The sequence below is a fragment of the Dryas octopetala genome, chromosome 1, assembly GCF_963921425.1.
Source record: "Dryas octopetala chromosome 1, drDryOcto1.1, whole genome shotgun sequence".
Taxonomy (NCBI): Eukaryota; Viridiplantae; Streptophyta; class Magnoliopsida; order Rosales; family Rosaceae; genus Dryas; species Dryas octopetala.
The window spans coordinates 28884902-28905896 of record NC_141366.1 but is presented as its reverse complement, the minus strand read 5'-3'; the positions used below and the strand labels follow the sequence as shown (position 1 = coordinate 28905896).

Genomic DNA, 20995 nt, shown 5'->3' with positions numbered 1-20995 from the left:
CTCAAGCACTCTGATCCAACCCATTTTTACTAAACCAAAAGGCTTAACCTATTTTGTGGATATTTGGGATTATAACACCGGGGGATTGGTTGTTGTAGTCTCTGGTATTCGCAAGATAGGTGCCTCTGTTACGTACCTGGGTTTCGGGGCGTGACAATAGCTGCCACTTAGTCTAGGACTTAGTGATTGAGCTTGTGTGCTGAGTACCCTCTTTTGTATTGAACTTCTGATTTAGTGGATTGCCTGGTCAGCTGGATAGACCCCCAGTTTTTACCCTTTGTGGTTTTTCTGGGTGAACATCTTGTGTGTTTCTGTCTTCCCTATTTGTGTTGTTTTGATTACTGACTCACTCATCTTTTAAACACAAATCTGTACTGGAGCTATTTGTTTAAAATTGATATATGCTTTATATAACTATTTAGATAATCACACACCACTGTAGTTGTGGATAACACTGGGATGCCTATTGTGATGGGTCCTCTGAGTGTATAGGATGTCACTTGATCCTTGGTGTGTTTGATTTGTGTTGTTTTACTGAAGTGACTTTTGGTTTTTAGAAGTCAATGTGGAGTTTCACATTTTGTTACTGGACCGTCTGAGTTGTGTTTGGTTGACTAGTTCGTGAGTGATCACATAAACCGAAAATTGGAGTCCGATCACTGAAAGTGAAATTAATCAAGTTAATTGAGTGAATAGATCACCTAAATTAAAATTTCAATTGGTATCAGAGCGCTACTCTAAAAGCAAATAGAGAGATCCTAGGGTGTTGTTTGTTTTCTAGGTGTGTCTAGATGGAAAGAGATCGCGTTGCAGGATCTTGCAACTCTCCTCCATTTTTTGATGGCAGCAACTACGCTGCTTGGAGAGAAAAATTTGAAATTTTTCTTGATGCCTATGATGAGTTGGCATATGAGTATCTCAATGTTGAGTGGATTCCTCCCACACGGATTGTTGATGGGATTGAAACTCCTAAGCCTAGGTCCGAATGGTCTTTTGCCGAAGTCACGGCCTCTAGCTCCAACAAGAAGGCTAGAAATGCTATTGTCACTGCATTGTCTTCCTCACAATTTGCACACATACAACATTGTGTCACGGCTAGGCAAGCTTGGAACAAACTTAGGGTTGTTCATGAGGGGGACAAACAAGTAAGGTCACTTAAGCTTCAAATGGTACATGCCAAATTTGAAGAAATTAGGATGAAAGAGTCCGAGTCATTTTCCGAGTTCTATGAAAGGTTGGAAGCCCTCACAAATGAAGCCATGTCCCTAGGTAAACCTTATGAGGAGTCTACCATTGTCCAAAAGGTTCTTAGATCTCTACCTAAGAGATTTCAATCTAAGAAGCATGCAATACAAGAAGTCCAAAATTTGGATGAACTCAAAATTGGTAAATTGGTAGGAAAGCTTAAAACCTTTGAGATGGAACTTGAAATGGATGAAAGGGATAGCAAAAAGTCAAAAGATATTGCTTTGCAAAGTGTCAAAGAGATGAGTGAAAACTTGAGTGAAAAATCATCCATGTCCGATGATGAGGTTGCCCTTTTTGTTAAAAGATTTAGACGAATTCTTAGAAATAAAGGGAGAGAAGCTAGAACTAGTGGTAACAACTTTAAGGAGTTCAAATTCAAACCTCAAGGAGAGAATTCATTTGAGAGAAAACAAGAGAGGAAGCCTAACTTTAAAGAGGGAAGAACAACCAAGAGAGATGTGAAATGTTACACTTGTGGTGGAATAGGTCACATAGCAATTGAATGTGCAAACAATAGAAAGAATCATTCTTCAAGTAAGAATAAAGCCATGAAAATCACTTTGAGTGATAGTGAGAGTGATGACTCAAATGATTGTGAGTCTTCTTCCGATGTTGAGGGTGATGAAGTTGCATTTGTTGCATCAATCAAGGAGATTGATCAAGTAGATGGTGGGTCTGACTCAGAATCTGTTCCTGATGATGAGTCTTACACTGCACTTTGTGATAAGTATGACTTACTTTTCACCGAAACTCTTAGCATAAAGGAAGAAAATCAGAAACTAAAGAATGCTAAATTGAAATTATGTGAGAAGATTGAGTCATCAGAGAGTGAATTAGAAAGTGTGGCTATCTTGAAACAAAATTTTGAGAGTCAAGTCAAAGTGCTCAAGGAGAGCAACATCTACTTTAAATCTTTGAATGAAAAGCTTGAAAAAGAAGTTCATGAAGCAAATGAGAGCATTGTTGAGCTCACCATTGGGGCTGAAAAGGTTGATAGGATGCTTAGGATTGGAAAGCTTCATGGTGACAAAACCGGTTTGGGTTTTAGTGAAAATAGTCCTAGTGTATCCAACACAAAGACCATTTTTGTCAAGTCAGAATCTGATCATAGTGTCAAAAAGGGTCTAGGTTTCATTGACATTGGTCAAAATGCATCTCATTCTAAGTCAAGTCAAGCCACATCAAGTGTCACAAAAATTGATTGTTCTACTTCACTTAAAAAAATAAAGTTTGTCCCGGTTTGTCATCATTGTCATGTCAAGGGTCACATTAGACCAAATTGCAACAAACTTAGAGGAAAGAAATCAAGTGAACCAAAGAGAAATGTTTCTCTACAAGAGCAAGTGAACAATCTACTCAAGGAGGTAACCAAAATTGCCTTACTTGTCACCCCACTTCCCAAAAATAAGCCAAGTCCACATCAAAGATGGGTTGTGAAGAGCTCCACTAAATGTCTAGTAACCTTGAATGCTTTTTCAGCCACTAAGAGGAACATTTGGTACCTAGATAGTGGGTGTTCCAAACATATGACGGGAGATAAGGAGGTCTTTACCTCTCTTGCTCCTTATGATGGTGGTAGTGTGACTTTTGGAGGAGGAGAGAAGTCCTATGTGAGTGGAAAGGGGGTTGTACACATACCCGGTATACCCGAATTGAAAAATGTAAGATTTGTTGATGGGCTAAATTCTAATTTGCTTAGTATTAGCCAACTTTGTGATGAATGGGGTGGTGAAGTGTGTATGTCCAAAAGTGGATGTAGAATTGTTGACTCCCAAGGAAGGGAGATTTTGAATGCCCCTAGGTCTAGGGATGATTGCTATGTGTTTGATGGCAATGTTGGAAAAATTGAGAATACTTGCAATAGAGCTATTGATGACACTAGCTCTCTTTGGCATCAAAGACTTGGTCACATTAATGTTCATGAGCTTTACAAGTTGTCTAAGCATGAGGTTGTTAGAGGTCTTCCAAAGATAGGAAAGCCCGAAACTTTTGTTTGTGGTCCATGTCAAATGGGGAAGCAAACCAAAGAACCACACAAAAGAGTCAAAGACATAGGCACCTCTAGGACACTTGAACTAATTCACTTGGATTTAGTTGGTCCGGTCCAAACCTTGTCAATAGGTGGAAAGAAATACATTCTAGTCATGGTAGATGATTTTTCTAGGTACACTTGGGTGTCATTTCTTAAGGACAAGTCGGAGACATTTCATCATTTTGTCAAGATTGTGAAACTGCAGAAAAGTGAAGGTATGTCGAGTCTGTCAACCCTGTCCAGAATCAGATCAGACCATGGTACTGAGTTTGAAAACTCTCAATTCGATGAGTTTTGTTGTCAAATGGGTATTAAACATGAATTCTCAGCTCCAATAACACCCCAACAAAATGGAATCGTTGAGAGAAAGAATAGGGTTTTGATTGAGATGGCTAGAGTGATGTTGAATAGCAAAAATCTTGCTAAACATTTCTGGGCTGAGGCGGTAAACACGGCATGTTACATCATAAATAGAGTCTATCTTAGGCCGGGAACCAAAAAGACTCCCTATGAACTGTGGAAGGGTAGGAAACCTAAGGTTACACACTTTAGAGTGTTTGGGAGTGCATGTTACATCCTTAGGGATAGAGAACATTTGGGAAAATTTGATTCCAAGAGTGATGAGGGTCTGTTTTTAGGCTATTCATCCAACAGTAGAGCATTTAGAGTCTTCAATTTGCGAACAAATTCTATGTTGGAATCCATAAATGTGAAAATAGATGATCATGATGCATCTATTAAAATGGCTGCAGATAAGGATGGATTGTTCCCACAATCTGATCCTAAAGAGGTTAGTTTGGTTAAAGAAGAGTCCAAGTCAGACAGTGATGAACCTACTGATGACTCAAAAATTGTTGAGTTTGACAAGTCAGAGAGCGAACAAAATGACAAAACTCTGAGTGACAGATCTGAAAAACCAAGATGGGTGAGGTGTAACCATGGTGAAGATGTAATTCTAGGTTCTTTAGACCAGCCAGTTAGGACTAGAAAACAAATGGCCAATGAACTTGCTCATGTGTGCTATGTTTCCATTGTTGAACCTAAAAATGTCAAAGAAGCACTCAATTATGAGGAATGGGTGAGTGCAATGCATGAGAAATTGAACCAATTTGAGAGAAACCAAGTGTGGACTCTTGTAGAGAGACCAACCAACACAAATGTCATTGGAACCAAATGGATATTCAAAAATAAATCCGATGAATTTGGGAATGTAGTTAGAAACAAGGCTAGGCTTGTTGCTCAAGGGTACTCTCAATTAGAGGGTATTGATTTTGATGAGACTTTTGCACCCGTTGCTAGACTTGAGTCCGTTAGGTTGCTTTGTGCCATTGCATGTCATCTTAGGTTCAAATTGTATCAAATGGATGTCAAAACAGCGTTTTTAAATGGTTACTTGAATGAGGAAGTTTTTGTAGAACAACCAAAAGGTTTTGAGGATCCTCACATGAGAGATGGTGTCTATAAATTGAGGAAAGCCTTGTATGGGCTGAAGCAAGCTCCAAGAGCTTGGTATGAGAGACTCTCTCATCACTTGTTGTCCAATGGGTATCAAAGAGGGTCGGTTGACAAGACCCTATTTGTAAAAAGGTTGAAAAATGATGTCTTGATTGCTCAAGTTTATGTGGATGATATTGTCTTTGGTTCAACTTCAGATTTTCATGTTAAGAGATTCATTGATGTAATGTCCAGTGAATTTGAAATGAGTCTAGTTGGTGAAATGAATTTCTTTTTAGGGCTTCAAGTCAAGCAAGTAGATAGTGGGATATTTATCTCCCAATCTAAGTATGCTAGAAACTTGGTCAAAAAGTTTGGGCTTGAGTCTTCCAAAGTGACTACTACTCCAATGAGTAAAAGCTCCAAACTTCATAGGGATCCAAGTGGTAAGCAAGTGGACCAAACCTTGTATAGAAGCATGATAGGAAGTCTCCTCTACCTCACAGCTAGTAGACCGGACATATCATTTGCGGTAGGAGTGTGTGCTAGGTTCCAAAGTGATCCCAAAGAATCCCATTTGTTTGCAACAAAAAGAATCATCAAATATGTAAGTGGGACTCTTGACTATGGGTTGTGGTATACTCATGATACCAACACTAAATTGGTAGGATTTAGTGACTCCGATTGGGCTGGGTGTAGTGATGATTTGAAGAGCACCTCGGGTGGTGCTTTCTATGTTGGGAATAACCTAGTGTCTTGGCATAGCAAGAAGCAGAATTCTGTCTCTTTGTCGACTGCTGAAGCTGAATACATAGCAGCAGGGAGTTGTTGTACACAACTCATTTGGATGAGGCAAATGTTAACCGATTATGGAATTGATGAGAAAACTTTTCTCATCTATTGTGATAACATGAGTGCTATAGATATCTCCAAGAACCCGGTGCAACATACTAGAACCAAGCATATTGACATAAGACATCATTTCATTCGAGATCTTGTGGAGAGTGGCACTCTTACCTTGACTTTTGTTCCTTCCGAACAACAACTTGCAGACATCTTTACAAAAGCTCTAGAGAATCCAAAGCACATTAGTCTTCGAAAGTCAATTGGCATTTGTACACATGCATAATTCCTTGTAGTTAAATGTGCTTCATTGTTTAAGTTTCTTTTGTTTGGTTAAGTAGTTTTTCTTTTAAAGAAAATAACCACTTTGAAAGGTCTTAACATTATTTGTCACACTCTCTTTGATATTCAAAAAGGTTCTTGCATAACATGAGTCATGTCTATAAGCATAATCCCTCCTTCTTGTCAAATGTTAGCCTTGAGATTTTTTTTTTATTTTAACACTTTGTCATAATCAATCAAACTTGTTAAATGCTTTTCAATGACAATTTGTTTGAGGATGCAATTTAGCCCTTCAATATAATTCCTCATTTGTGACCCATCTTCAGCTACACTTTCCTCATTTTGAACAAATGTGCACCATACAAAAAACAAAAAAAAAAAAGGAAGGAAGTGTGACCAAAGAGGTCACGGCCCTAGGGAGAAACAAGGTGTTTTTATGGTGTTCTAGGGTAAAGAGTCGCAAAATTGGACCAAATCATTGCACTTAACTTGGGATGTACCAAAACAAAACAAATGAAAATAATTTTCTTATAGCCATTGTCATGAGTTGCAAAACTTTGCTTTCAAGATTTGTTCTCAAATTAGAAATTCTATTGAGTGGTTAAATTCTAATCTCTTGTTGTGGATGAAACTTATTTAACCTCTTTGGTTGTCTTTGACATTGTTTTTCCATCTAGAACAAGTCTTGAATGCTAGCATTGACCTCCCTATATCCCAAATATGCTTATTTTCTTGCACAAAGTTTGCAATCTTCATTTTCCATATCTATGAGAGTGTTGACATTGGTGGATAATTCTTTTCAATTGTGTTTGTTGTTTTTGTCACATTTGCTTTGTCAAAAATAAAAATCCCTGAAGCACATCTAACTCCTAGATTTTTTTTTGTGTGTCATTGCTTCCAATTCTCTAAGGATTCCTCTATCTTTTTTGTTTTATGTTCCAGTACGCAGTTTGTTCATTTTGACTAGTCTAACAATCGTCAAATACAGTCAATTTTCACAGGACCATTCTGCACCTTGGATTACTGTTCATTAAAGGGCATTTCAGACTTTTCTGCATACCTATGTTCTTCTCTAGCTGTCCCTCATATTACATGTCTATATTCTGCAAGCCCGGTATCGAGATGTTGCATTTAGGGGGAGTTTGTCTTTAGGGGGAGTTTGTCTTTAGGGGAGTTAGCATTTAGGGGGAGTTAGAATTTAGGGGGAGTTAGAATTTTATGGAATTTACTCTTTGAGCATGTATTTTTCTATTGCATTTCGCTCCAATTTTCTGTGCTTTTGAACTGAATTTTCTTTTATGTATGACCTTTTGTCTTTCCATGACAAAAAGGGGGAGAATGTATTGGTTGTTTAATCTCCATTGCTTGCTGCGTTTAAACTGCATACTATCATACTTTGTATTGTGCAAGTATTTCTTCTTGCAGGTACATTATAACAAGTGTTGGGCTGTGTGTTGAGAGTCTTGTGAGGTGAATGGGTTATTGTTTTGTCAAGGAAAGCCAAAGGGGGAGATTGTTAGTTTCTAGGATTTGTTAATGTTGGCTATTTTCCGTGTCAAAACAATTGTATTAATTTGTATTTATTCACTCACAAGCTCTAGGCTAGATTTAGGACAAGGTCTACTGCTTTGAAGAAGTCAAGAATGAACAAGTCACAAGGTATACTGCACTTCATTCATTTCATGAAATTAACAGATTTTTGTCTATTTGACTAGTCATTCAATGATCATAAAGAACACTGTTTTTCACGTACAGTGACTGTTACTTAAGTCACAGTTGCTACAGTGGGTCATTTCGGGTTTTGCTTTTTAAGCCCAATTCTTTGAAAGCCCATATTCTGTTTAGTATTAGACATGCATGTGCACAACACATGACTTTGTTCCCCCAATGTTTTCAAATCAGATCTGATTCATCTTTCCCATTCACGCACACACACTATTCATCATCTTCTTCATTCTGATTTTTAAATACAAAATTCCTTTTGACTGCTGCTTATTTCTATCCTTAGTAAATACTAGGATACCCCTCTAGGACAAAGGGAATATGCCCTTAATCCGTCTCTTGTGGACAGCCATCGATTGGCTTCCACGTGGCATGGGCGAACATACTTCTTGCGTGAGTGTGTACGGGTATATGGGCTGTTTTGGGTCAGATCTTTTCTGTAGTTGATGAGCAATTTTTGAGCGTGATTCTTGGTTTCTCACGCCTGGGTATTTTTCCATGTGAAGTGCTCATCTTCACTAATTTTCAGAAAATGGTTTTTAATTCTTGATAAATCAAAAAAGGATTTTCTGAACTTGTTCTTTGTTTCATCTAAAATTCTAAATGGGTTTGAGTGCTTAAATCTTTTTATATTCTATTCAAACACATTCATTTTAGATTTTAGTTGAAGGATTCAACATCAACCTTTTCCACGCCTATAGCTTGAGAAAGTTGATCTTTGTTATTTGAATCCTACATTTGCATATCATGTTCATGCATTGATGAAACCACTGAGCTTGGTGCGGATTGGTGCCATGGGTTGATGAGCTTGGAGTGAAGCTGCCTTCTTCATGAATGACCATCTGCCTTGCGTATGGAAGTTGCACAAAATGGGTAAGATAGCTGCCACTTAGTCTAGGACTTAGTGATTGAGCTTGTGTGCTGAGTACCCTCTTTTGTATTGAACTTCTGATTTAGTGGATTGCCTGGTCAGCTGGATAGACCCCCAGTTTTTACCCTTTGTGGTTTTTCTGGGTGAACATCTTGTGTGTTTCTGTCTTCCCTATTTGTGTTGTTTTGATTACTGACTCACTCATCTTTTAAACACAAATCTGTACTGGAGCTATTTGCTTAAAATTGATATATGATTTATATAACTGTTTAGATAATTACACACCACTGTAGTTGTGGATAACACTGGGATGCCTATTGTGATGGGTCCTCTGAGTGTATAGGATGTCACTTGATCCTTGATGTGTTTGATTTGTGTTGTTTTACTGAAGTGACTTTTGGTTTTTAGAAGTCAATGTGGAGTTTCACATTTTGTTACTGGACCGTCTGAGTTGTGTTTGGTTGACTAGTTCGTGAGTGATCACATAAACCGAAAATTGGGGTCCGATCACTGAAAGTGAAATTAATCAAGTTAATTGAGTGAATAGAAAAAAGTGAAAATATCATATTCAGGTCAACTGGAAGTTCGTACTATTAAATGATGAATTGGTCATATATAATTCAATTTGTATAGGCCAAAAAGAATTATTGAGTACTAGTGTGGCAATTGGTCATGGGATTGTGTCTATTGATATATAAGATGAATGTTTTTTTTTTTTTTTTTGGGCCATTAGAATTGCATAATTTGTAGGTTCATAAAGCTTTATACATAGTCCATTTTTAAAAAGTAATCTACCTTTTTCATGGTATTTGTTCCTAAAATATTTTCATTGGCAGTTTGGATAAAATATTTTTATTGTTGATGCCAGCTAACATATATATGAATTTTCCATGTTGCTTCCAGCAGATTAATACATTGAATATGTTGCATTCTGCACAGAATTTGCTACTAGCCTGTCATATTTTCGCACTTAGGTTCGGAAGTTATTCAATGTTAAGGGAAAAAATACATGATGTATATCCAAAATGCAACTCTCTGTAGATAGCATAATTGTAAGCATTCTTTTATGGCACATATATGGTTCTTGAAGCATCATAATTACTTTTAAGTTCTATGAAATTGAGCATGTCACATGCATGTGCTTGAATACTTATCCTTGACCCTGAAAGGGAGAGGAAGAGTACCCAATATATGATCTTGTATATGCCAATGCAACAAAGTCTAAAGTCTTCTCAAACTGCCTATGATCTTGTGTACCAATCTAAAGTCTAAAGTCTTATTAAATCTGAAATATTATTTTTTTGGTTCTCCTTGCAGATTTTTGTGGAGACGTAGATGATGAGGGGGTAAAATGGCGATACATCAGCAACTTTCTTTTGTGGAGATATTGATGATGAGTGCAGAAATTTAGTTCAGGTGGCCATATCTTTCTTTTAAATTTTGTATAATTCAATAGGTTTTCCATATATTTGTTATGACTAGCAAAAAGGTGATAAAAATTCTTGACTAAAGATTATTGTCAAAATAGCTGTGATGATTAACTAACGTTATAATTGATCAATGTGTCGTTAGGCTGTAACTTGTCATATAAATGCATATATAATACGTACTCATGGATGATAATTTACTCTTGTCCTAATTATCATTGTTTTTCTTCAACCAGAGACCATGCAGAGAAACATCGTTATGGTGTTGTTCGGCAATTTTTTGTGAAGGAAGGTAACAAGTGCTGCCAATTAATATTTTGTAAATGAAGATGACCTTTAGAAGTGGTGAATCATGCACCTATTTTTGTGCAAGTGCATGAGCTGATTATTCGTTTTTTAAAGGGAGGCTAGCTTAATTTAGATACTAGGATGGGATTGGGTAATTAATTATGGATATATGCTCCATATTCTAGTGCAATGTGTAATCCTTTTTTGGAAGGTCTTGAAATACTTGTATTGTATATTGGAATTAATGGTAATGGAATGGATTGAGATTGCACTAATTTCAGGCTTGAATGACAATTTATATCTTTTATATCAGGTTGTAGTACAAATTGTATAATAACATTGATATTATAGTACAAATTTCATAACTGTTTATGTTAAAACACAAAAATATAAAATAGCATGCACATCAGTTTACTAAAAACAACCAATATCAATAAATATAAAAAACCTGATGTCCAACATTGTCTTTTATATCAGTTATAGATTAAATATAGATGTTTTAAATACATTCAAACATCTATTTATAGAAAAAATCCAATATGTAACATAGCATTTAGATCAGTTTTGGGAGCATAAAATGATATCTAAGGTAGTTTATATATCAAAAATCACATAAAATACGATGTGTTTTCTATCTTTAATATCAGTTTCAGAATCTTAATTCACCAGAAAATTGGAGAACTGATATCTAAAGGACCTATTAGACATTAGAATTTAAACAAAAAAGATGTTTAACCTCATTATAGATATCAGTGTAAAACTGATATCTTAAGTAGGTACATTAGACATCGCCTGCCTAGACATCGCCGGAAAACATGAAAAGACATCAGTTATTCACTGATATATAAAGGGGGTTTTTGGCGTAGTGATATATATTACAACAAGGAGGATTTTATCTTAATACTTGAGATATTAAAATTGAAGATTCACTACATTATTACACTAACACGTACACATAAAAGGAGGCATCCAGTCAAGGAGGAAAATTTGGATTTCGAGGAAATTTTCGATGAAAATTTCGATTTCGAAAAAATTAAATAAAAATGACGGAAATTGCGATCATCGAATTACAATACGGAGTGGGTCCCACAAGCCAGATCTCATCATATTTAAATTTAAGTATACATCAACGGAAGGGGCCTGTACTTATATTTATATAATATAATTAAGTTAGAACATTTAAAAAAAATTTATATTAAATATCAGGTACATGCAAATTATATCGTCAAAATTTCAAAACTACCCATCTTCTAGAAGACTTATCTTTTAAAACTTAAAATAGAGGGATACATTAAAATGGAATGATTCAAAATAAAACTAATTTTAATTTGACACTAAATTAGTTAAATAAATTATACACGAGATTTGGTCAATATGTGCCAAGGCTATACAAGAGATTATTTAAATGGATTTGAAATAACTCTCAAAAAAAAAAAAAAGAGATTTTTTTTTTGTCTGAAAAAAAGAGATTTGAAAGAACTAGATACAATTAAGGAATTAAGGAATCATATTAAATCATATTAAATCATATTAAATCCATGTACTTTCTGCTTTTTCATCACACTCTAATCTTCATTAAAATAAATCCAATAAAAGCCTAAGTAATTAAAATTACGGCTTCCAAATAAGTCATAGGCTTGAAAAAAAGTAAAATAAAATTAGTTCATAGGCAGCAACAATCTTAGCATTCAGAGAGCAGTTTTGCTCACCCCTTTAACGCAGGTGTATGCTCACCCCCCATCTAAAATGCTGTCATGTGTTTAAATATATAACCATGAGTTAATCCCTTATATTTAATTATTATTCAACAATAAACAATTCATATAAAACATTTTAAAATATTTAAAACGTCAAAATTAGAAAAAAAAAAAAAAAAAAAACTTAAGAAAACCCATAGCCCACCCACGTGTGCATCTCCCACTATCCCCCCCCCCCCCCCCCACTTCTTTTTCCTTCTTCTCCTTCCTCATCCCAGACCTTCTGCAACTAAACCCCAAGTTTTGGGCTTTGGGTTCTCTTTTTCGATTGGTGATGACCTGACCTTGGGGTTTAGTTGCAGAAGGTCTGGGATGAGGAAGGAGGAGAAGGAAGAAGAAGGGGCGGGGGCTGGTGGGGAGATGCACACGTGGGTGGTCTATGGGTTTTCTTAAGTTTTTTTTTTTAATTTTGAAGTTTTAAATATTTTAAAATGTTTTATATGTATTGTTTATTGTTGAGTAATAATTAAATATAAGGGATTAACTCATGGTTACATTTTTAAACACATGTCAAGTACTGTTTAATTAGATGGGAAGTGAGCATACACCTGAGTTAAAAGGGGTGAGCAAAACTGCACTCATTCTACAATAACATAATAACACACCATAATATATATTCGTACAACAAAAGGCGTACACAAGAATCTTAGAAAATTTTTTTTTTTTTTTGGTTGACTGGGGTCAGATACCCCAAACAACAAAACTAGGTCACAACCAAATGAGGTTTACAGACAACCAAAAAATCTTCAAAGAGGCAAGTACAACACTCCAAGGGAGGCTGGGAAAACTCCACAATGCCAAGATCAAGACCATGGCCCAACTGAGCCAATTTATCAGCAGTACAATCAATAGAAGGTCAAGAAATTTTCACATATATACTAATTTATGTTGGTGAAATAAAAGGTGTACATATTATAGCAAAATCAATAGGACTGCATATTATAGCAAAATCATTAGAACCCAAAAACCCAAGTAGCATGATCAGAACAAGTTATTCCCTAGTCTAAAATCCTGCAATTTGGTGAAACCAATCCTAGCTTAAAAAACATCACTTCCGTTAGCTAGTTGAGAAAGCTACTAAAAAAACGCCATGCATTACCTACCTACCTACCTAAACCCTAAAGTGCAAGGCAAACTCTAAAATGCATGGCACCAAAACATGAGATCAAAGTTACTCATCAATGTCCTCCGGATAGGGTAAAACATAATCAAAATGCATAAATTGACCCGAGTAATTGTTAGTGTAAATAGGATTTCCCAAAGCTTTCATGTCGAAGATTTCCTCTGGAAGAGATGTTTCTTCTATATATTTAGGCCCGAACATACTCTCAGAATTATATGACATTATTGGAGCTCTGACAGCAACTGGTGGCACTTGCATCCTATTTGCAGTGCTGGACATCACACCATTCATACTGACCATGTTATTAGGAAGTTGATAATTTGGTACCCCAACTTGATGGAAATGCTGATATGCATAGTTTGAGTATGTCATGCCATGATCATACTCGGGTAATGGATCAACAATGGTGCCATCACATTGATTGCTCGTCTCAATCTCAACCTCAATCTCCATGCTTTTACTGTCTATCTGCGCTGTACAATCATCCTCGCGATTTCGGATTTTATTGTTTTTATCAACTTTCTTATAAATTCTGCACAGTACCCAATCATCCAACTGCAAGAAGAATAAAATTTCAATTAGTTCAAGACTGAAATTGAGGATTACCTATTAATAAAACTTAAAGTGATCTAATTAGGAATTAATAAAGAAAATCTACATACCCTCATATCATTTGCACAACGTTTAATTCGAACTGGAGGATTATCCACTCGAAACTCATGCATGATCCAATTGGTCTTGTCACCCTTTGGAGGTTTGCCTCTATAAAAAACCAAAGCCTTTCTATACCCAACAACAGCACCCTCAGACCTCACTTGCTTGTCAGCTCCAGTGGCCTTCCAATATCCATCACCAGCGGCTCTATTGGGTCGATTTCCATTGCGATACTTTCGATCCCTTGGAGTAAAAAAGTACCATTCCTTTTCTCCATATCTCTCGTATTTTTCTGGTTAAAACAGAATGTTACAATATTACAGTATTCGATCTCATCCAAAAGGTTAAGCAACAAACTCGTATCAGAGAAACAAAATTAAGTAAATGAAACAACAAATTAGAAGCTTATTAAACAATTTTGGGTAACACAGTAATTAATCAATTAAGATAGTTAATTGAACACAGCTATTTATTCTGCGAAAAATTAAACACCCAACAAAAGATATATAAACACACATCGATCTATACATATATGTCCTATGTGATATACCGAATTAACCCAATAAACACAACTATTCTATCATAACAAAATATTAGAAAGATATCCACCCAACTTTAGATCTTGATCAAAATAATTCTGTTATATAAATGTTACCAATATATGTACGATTCAAATGGAACTAAAAGGTTTTGATATACAGCCTGAAACCATCTTATTTACAAAAAATAACAAACAGATACAAAATGGAAATAAAACTAAAATAGTACGTACGTCTAAAGTTGGCACACTAGTCGATCTTAGCATTGCCTATAACAAAACTAAGGCACATAATTAATTAATTTATTTTTACTTAATAATAAAGATCTTATCAGTCATAATATCTAAGTTAAGATAAAAAAGAAATACAATTACATATGACAAAGAAGCAATGAACATCTATTTTCCAAACACAACTTCATACGATTCAAAAGGATATCAATTTGATTACAATATATTTGGAGATATATGGAGATGTCCATATTTTCAATACAAGACTAATAAATTAGGGTTTTAAAGATTTTGTGGTAGTACTGTACCAGCAAGGGTCTCCGGATTGTGTCGATAGAGGTTAACCTCCCTGATCCGATTCGGCGGCAGCGGCTTGTTGAGGACCTTCTTCTTCAGATAATACACGACAAGTTCATCATCCTGAGGGTTGAACCTGTACCCAGGTGGGAAGGACTTGAAGAACTCATCATCTTTCTGGGCGTTTTTCTGGTTATTACTAAAATCAATGGACTCATCGTCCGAAACCTCCCCAGACACAACATTGGTTGTCAACGAAGCAGTTTCGTTAACGTTGTTGGGTGCAGTGATCAGAGGCTGGGGTTGGGGTAGGGTTTGGGGTTTCTTCTCCTTAGGGCTATAAGGAGCAGCAGCAGCAGAAGCCGAAGCCGAAGCCGAAGCCACTTGTTGATTATCGGTAACAGAAGCCTTATGATGCGGATGAATACTACGACTCCACTGATCAACAGACTCCATAGTTGGACTCTTTGAGGGAGAAGACATATTGACACAGACGCAAGTATGACTCTTTTTTCTTTTGTTTTTGTTGAGAAGATTGGTGGAAAGTTGGAAACAAATATTTAAATAATAAACCCCCTTTGCTCCGGGATATCAGATAAAACCCTATCGAAATTTTCGTTTTTGATAATTATAATTATTATTTTTATTTGGTGCGTACAAAAGATAATTACAAGGTTATTAAATTTGTTTCTATCTTTTATTCCGTGGGATAGCTTTTGTTGTATAGGGTTTTGAGTGTTTTAATTGGTCCACATATCTAACTTATCTCAGTTCAATAAAGATTGTGGAATCACATAGTTATCATAACTCTTCACTAGCTAGTACTACGACGTTCTATTAATAATTAATATGGTATATTAACAAAATAATAAATAATAATAATTACGGGTTGAAATTTTGAATTATATATCCTAGTAAAATTATTGATTCTATCACCAAGATAGTAATTTTGTTTTTAATAACAAGTATGGATTAGGAAATTGATGCATTCTTTTAAGGAACTGACATGTATAACTATTGAATTAATTAAATTAAATACATAATGATGATCATCAATTTTAAGCCAGAGTCATCACATAAATAATGTTCAATTGTAAATTGAAATTAATGGAAGTAAAACTTTATTAAGGTCTGCTGGACTAGTTTACAAAAAAAAAAAAAAAAAACAAAAAAGGTCTGCTGGACTAGGATACATACGCTACGTACACCTTTGCAATTGTAACAAACTGTACCAGATTTTAATTAATACGGCCCATCCAAAAATCTTTCAAGGTACTGAGAAATAATGAGATGGTCATTTAAAAAACCAGAGGTACTGAGAATGACTGAGGGAATATTTAAACTCGTGGCAGTTTAAGAACGGTGCCAGAAAATTGGGAGATTTCCTCATCCCAAAGAAAATTGTGGCACAATCTAGCTCAACTATAGAATACTTTTGGATGGTTGAAATTAATTGTGGCAAGAAATTAAAGGCTTCTTAACCTCAAATTCAGAGGCGCCAAGTTGCATCCTCAAAGTATGGCATAAAATTTATTTTAAAAGAAGACAAAACACAACAAACCATAACCTTGTTCAGCATCCTCTTCTTCTTCCTTAACTTATTATCGTTAAGTTAAATCTTGTTTCCATTGCTGATTGTCATATGATGCATAGATTTAGCCATGTTCCATTGCGGCTTGAAAGTAATTCAAAGAAACATAATATTAGTTTGGACTTGTTATAACAATGAAGATGGAATTGAAAAAATTAAAATAAAAAAACCACTGATGAAAACATAAAAAATTACGAGGGCTGCTATAGCACACCCTTCTTCCTCTCACTACACACGCATCATTTCTCACCTAACACTCTTTTTTCTTTCTGATTTATCTAATTTCTCAAAACACACCCTAAAAATTTTAAAAATTAAATACCCTCATTTAAAAAAAAAAAAAAAAGACACCTTATAACCCAGCCACCATCAAGCCTCACCCCACCAGCCTCCTCCTCTCTCTCTCTCTCCCTCTCTCCTCGATCTCTCCCTTTCTCTCTCTCACTTCTCTCTCTATCACTCTCTCTCCGATCAGTTGCAAGGGCCGGCAACCTTGCTGGCGACAAGGGTGGCGCCTGCATGCGGATGAGTTGGGACTTGGTGGTGGTTGAGTCTGGGCGGGTTGTCCTTTATGGTCATTTGAGTTTAGGGTTATAATTGTAATTTATAAATGAGAGAGACAATTGTGTAATGAGAGGAAAAATGGTGTGCATATATATAGCAGCACCCAAAATAAAATGCAATGCAGTAGTTAAGGTTCAATAATGAGCTAAAACTATGCCCCAAAACAATATGATAATCAACTAGACTTGAACACAATTCTAGACTAGGTCAGTTTTCTTTATCAATTTCGGATGTTATGGTTTTGGTGGAGGAAGCTTCCCAAACCATGGTTGTATGCTATCCTTGATGAGGATAAGCTTTTTTATGGCCTAGAGCCACCAGCCTATAGAAACAGAAAAGAATAGGGATTGGAGGATAAGTTAGTAAGGTGAAGGTGGCTTGCAACGTAGGGCACTGACCGCGTGGTTTATTATTATGTTTTCTTTAACTAATTGCTTTGTTTTATTTTTTACTCTCTGAAAATATAATTATGATGCGTTAATTATTTTTATTAGATTAGGCTATTTTAGATAATTGGAAATTTGGTGGAGTTTGTAACACAAAGAAACATGCCTTTATATTAGTCATTTGCACACCGTTTACTTCGGGCTGGAGGAATATTATAATTATACTGTTTATTTATTTGGTACGTAGAAATGATAATTGCAATGTTATTAAATTCGTTACTATCTTTTATTTCATGTGATAGATTTTGCTGTATAGGGTTTTGAGTGTTTCAATTGATTCGTACATATCTAACCTATCTTTCAATCTATCAATTTCAACTTTACAAAAAAAAAAAAAAAATCTGTCAATTTCAAAGATTATTATCAAAAGTTATATTTCAAAAATTCCAAAATATGATTTTCTGAAAGTTTTTGGTTGTGAATGGTATCCATATATTCGGTCGTATAACTCTAATATATAAGCTTCAATTTTGATAATTAAATTTGTAGAAAATTAAGATTAAATACTAGATCTCAATAATTTTTCGGTATAACATGAAGACTATAATATTTCAATTGAACTACCAATTTAAATGTAGTTTTTTAGATTATGTCACAAATATGTTGACCTCTTTGATTTGAGCCTTTTCCATTTGACATTTTTGTCCTTTGGCCCACATATGATGGATGTTAGTTAAAATTTATAAGGTTTTGACAAAATTGTCCTTGAGGCTTTTAAATTATCTTGAAAATTTGCTAATGTAGTCTCAACTTCATATTTAGTTGTGACTGTACGACACTCACAACTTCAAATTTAGTTGTGACTGAACGACAGTCACATCTAAGTTGTGAGACAGTCACAGTTAAGTTGTGACTTAATTGAATTTATTTTAAAGAAATTATACTACAATATAGTATAAATATAGGTCAAAACAATACTTTTACTCAAAATAATACATAGTATAGTGGTGTGAGTTATCTCTTTCAATTTACCAAGATAGTCACAGTTAAATTGTGACTGAATTGATTTTTTAAAATTACAATATAGTATAAATTAATGTAATATTTATGATGTAATTTTATTTTTATTTTTTATTGTAGTGGCATGTGATGTAATATTTGTAAATTCTAATATCTTTTACTTTATTATTTTGTTTGACTTTTCAACTAGTACTTAATCTAAAATGCTATTTAATTTTGGTACCTAAACTAAAAAATTATTGAAATTTAATATTTAAAATCAATGGACCTTTAAATTTGTGATATTCTCTAAATAAGCGCGGATATAAATGGCTTGCATGCTTATTCCGCAAGTCATGTATTTTTTTCCTGGCCATGTTGTTTTGGATGAACAGTGTTTACTATTTAAAGGGACCATGGATGCATCACCTACGAGGTGGTTTCGTTGCCTCCCAAATCCTCCAAAATCCAATTTATTTATGTTCCACGGGTTTCTTGAAACTCTAATCTCGGATTAGAGAGAATTACAAATGTGAGGGAGATAAAATTTTACATGAAAATAAATAGAGAGGAGGGCATGCAATCCCAATTTAATAATTACATCCCAATAAATTTAGTTTTTAATTTAAAATTCGGCCAATTCCATAGTGAGCATGCATTGGGTCTAAGTCCATAACCATCCATGTTATATTCAATCATAATTGAAATAACAAAGTGTCATCCTTTTATGTTTCTAAGCATGTTTTATTGCAAATGGGTTCGCTAGCCTAATAAAATAAACATGGACTAAAGTGATGTACCTAAAATTGAGAATTGGGTTGAAGTTCACTAAGCCCAATATGAAATTTAAATAAATCAACAAAAAAAATGACTTAAGCCCAAATCAACCAGGCCAAAGGAGTGACCCATGGACTAGCCACCAATCCACCATAGGTGGCCGAGACCACCGCCCAACCACCATCCATGGTTCTATAGATCTCCTCCTTGTCCTTGTGTTGGTTCACCCATTACCTTTCCCTCTGAATGAAATGATTGCCTAGGATAAATATCAAGGTTTTACAATTTATTAAGCGGAAGCAAGATTTCTCATGCCTTAAAACAAAACAAAGATAATTCATTTAGTCCATAGGATCATAGTTGTTATATCATAGAAAAATAAACATATTTTAATATAGGATATCAAGAATGCTCACCCTTGAAGACCGATTAAGGATTGGAGTCCTAGTGAACAAAACTCTCCTCTAGGTGGGTTCAGCCACCCCTTGATGTCTCCTTCCTCCTCCTTTCTCTTGGTTCCTAAACCCTCAAGTGAAAGCTCTCTAGGAATGTACACACTAAGCTAGCCCTAGGATAGGTTTCAAGAGAGAACCTTTGCTAAAGTAAGTTTCAACTCTAGACAAGGAACCTAAGGATAGGTGTTTTGATTCTTGAAATCTAGGCTCAACTCATGAACATGAATCAATAAAGCTCATCAAGTTTAACTAAGTCAATGAGCTTTTAACTTTTATGTAGAGCCTATGTGAACTTAGAGGCTATTAAAATTGGTAATTAATCGCATCAGATGTTCTCTCATTAATTTTAGAAGCGCCTTTAAATATTATGTGGGGTAACTTTGGGAGTAGTGAGCCTCCATTCTTCACTAGGAGTCCTTGAGACTCTAGAATATCCATGGAGGGATGTAGAATTCCAAAAACTAGTTGAAGGTACCATCATCTATTTTAGTATGTCTATAAACTCTGATGGAAATATTTGTTAATGAATATTATAATAATCATATTTTATTCATTTTATAACAACATCGTCCCCATATTTCATCTTAGAACCCAGAGTGATCCTGTGGTCTAACACCGATAGGATGCTGGGCCCGCTGACCTGAATTACTCTTGTAATCATTTAAGGGAAGTCAATCTAAGGATAAATCTATTGAAATTTCTGCAGCAATTCCCTTGTAATTTGAACAATCCAACTTGTACAAAAATCAAATAACACTTCTAATTTTCAACAGTCATCCCCAACCACAATCCAAAAGGAGTTTCAGACCCACACTAAGTAATACCTAGTCTAATTAGTCTAATCAGAGCGTAACTAATAAAGTTTACAATCACCTGTCGTTATAACAAATAAATGGAGAACATTGATCCAGTACTATACCTATAAGATGGGGATGGGAAACTAAAATGCCTCAACGTAGTGCGGTCCGACTTCAGTGATCTTTAATATCTGGGAGAAATGTTAAAAAGAAAACGTGAGAACAATCTCAGTGAGTGGACAAAAATAAACTTTAACATATTTCATTTGTAATCATTTTAATAAAACAACTATTTTTTCTTGACCTCATTTTATTTGAAAACCCCTAGTTTTAAAACTCATTTCGCAATCCATTTCGAAATCACTTTGGATTCATACTATTATTATTCAGAGTATGACAAGGTAACACAAGATTTACTCTTATTATGAATTAAGGCATTAAACTTACAGATTCACTATACCAAGGACACATGCACGTCGCAAGATGCATGCATTATCTTATCTCTTCACTATTAGTCTACTACTAGGGGAACAACTCTTCACTATTACCAGGGGCGGATCCATTGAGGAGCGAGTGACGGCAATAGCCCCTACTCACCGTTTTCTCAATGCATGAGTTTCTTCCAAGTCATTGAAGTTTCCCTTAAGCTATGGGGGCAAGGTGGTTCACAAAATGCCTC

General features: G+C 35.2%; 1 protein-coding gene and 1 pseudogene across 1 annotated transcript; one reads left to right on the top strand and one right to left on the bottom strand.

Annotated features, from left to right (window-relative positions):
- The first annotated feature begins 4889 nt into the window (after positions 1-4889).
- LOC147299564 (secreted RxLR effector protein 161 pseudogene) lies at positions 4890-9767 on the top strand (annotated as a pseudogene).
- Positions 9768-13075: 3308 nt separating this feature from the next.
- Positions 13076-15230, bottom strand: LOC147299563 (NAC domain-containing protein 67-like). The gene is made up of 3 exons (XM_086231140.1): positions 14759-15230; positions 13690-13973; positions 13076-13582 (listed from the first exon to the last, which is right to left on the bottom strand). The coding sequence occupies exons 1-3, from the start codon at positions 15228-15230 to the stop codon at positions 13076-13078; spliced, it is 1263 nt and encodes a 420-aa protein (XP_086087266.1).
- Positions 15231-20995: the final 5765 nt, after the last annotated feature.

Bases quoted from the DNA above. Each gene is read 5' to 3' on its own strand.
- LOC147299563 (XM_086231140.1), bottom strand. From the start codon at position 15,230: ATGTCTTCTCCCTCAAAGAGTCCAACTATGGAGTCTGTTGATCAGTGG. The intron at 13,974-14,758 runs GTACAGTACTAC...TGTTTTAACCAG, and splicing joins CAATCCGGAGACCCTTGCTG to AAAAATACGAGAGATATGGA. The intron at 13,583-13,689 runs GTATGTAGATTT...TTCTTCTTGCAG, and splicing joins GTTGTGCAAATGATATGAGG to TTGGATGATTGGGTACTGTG.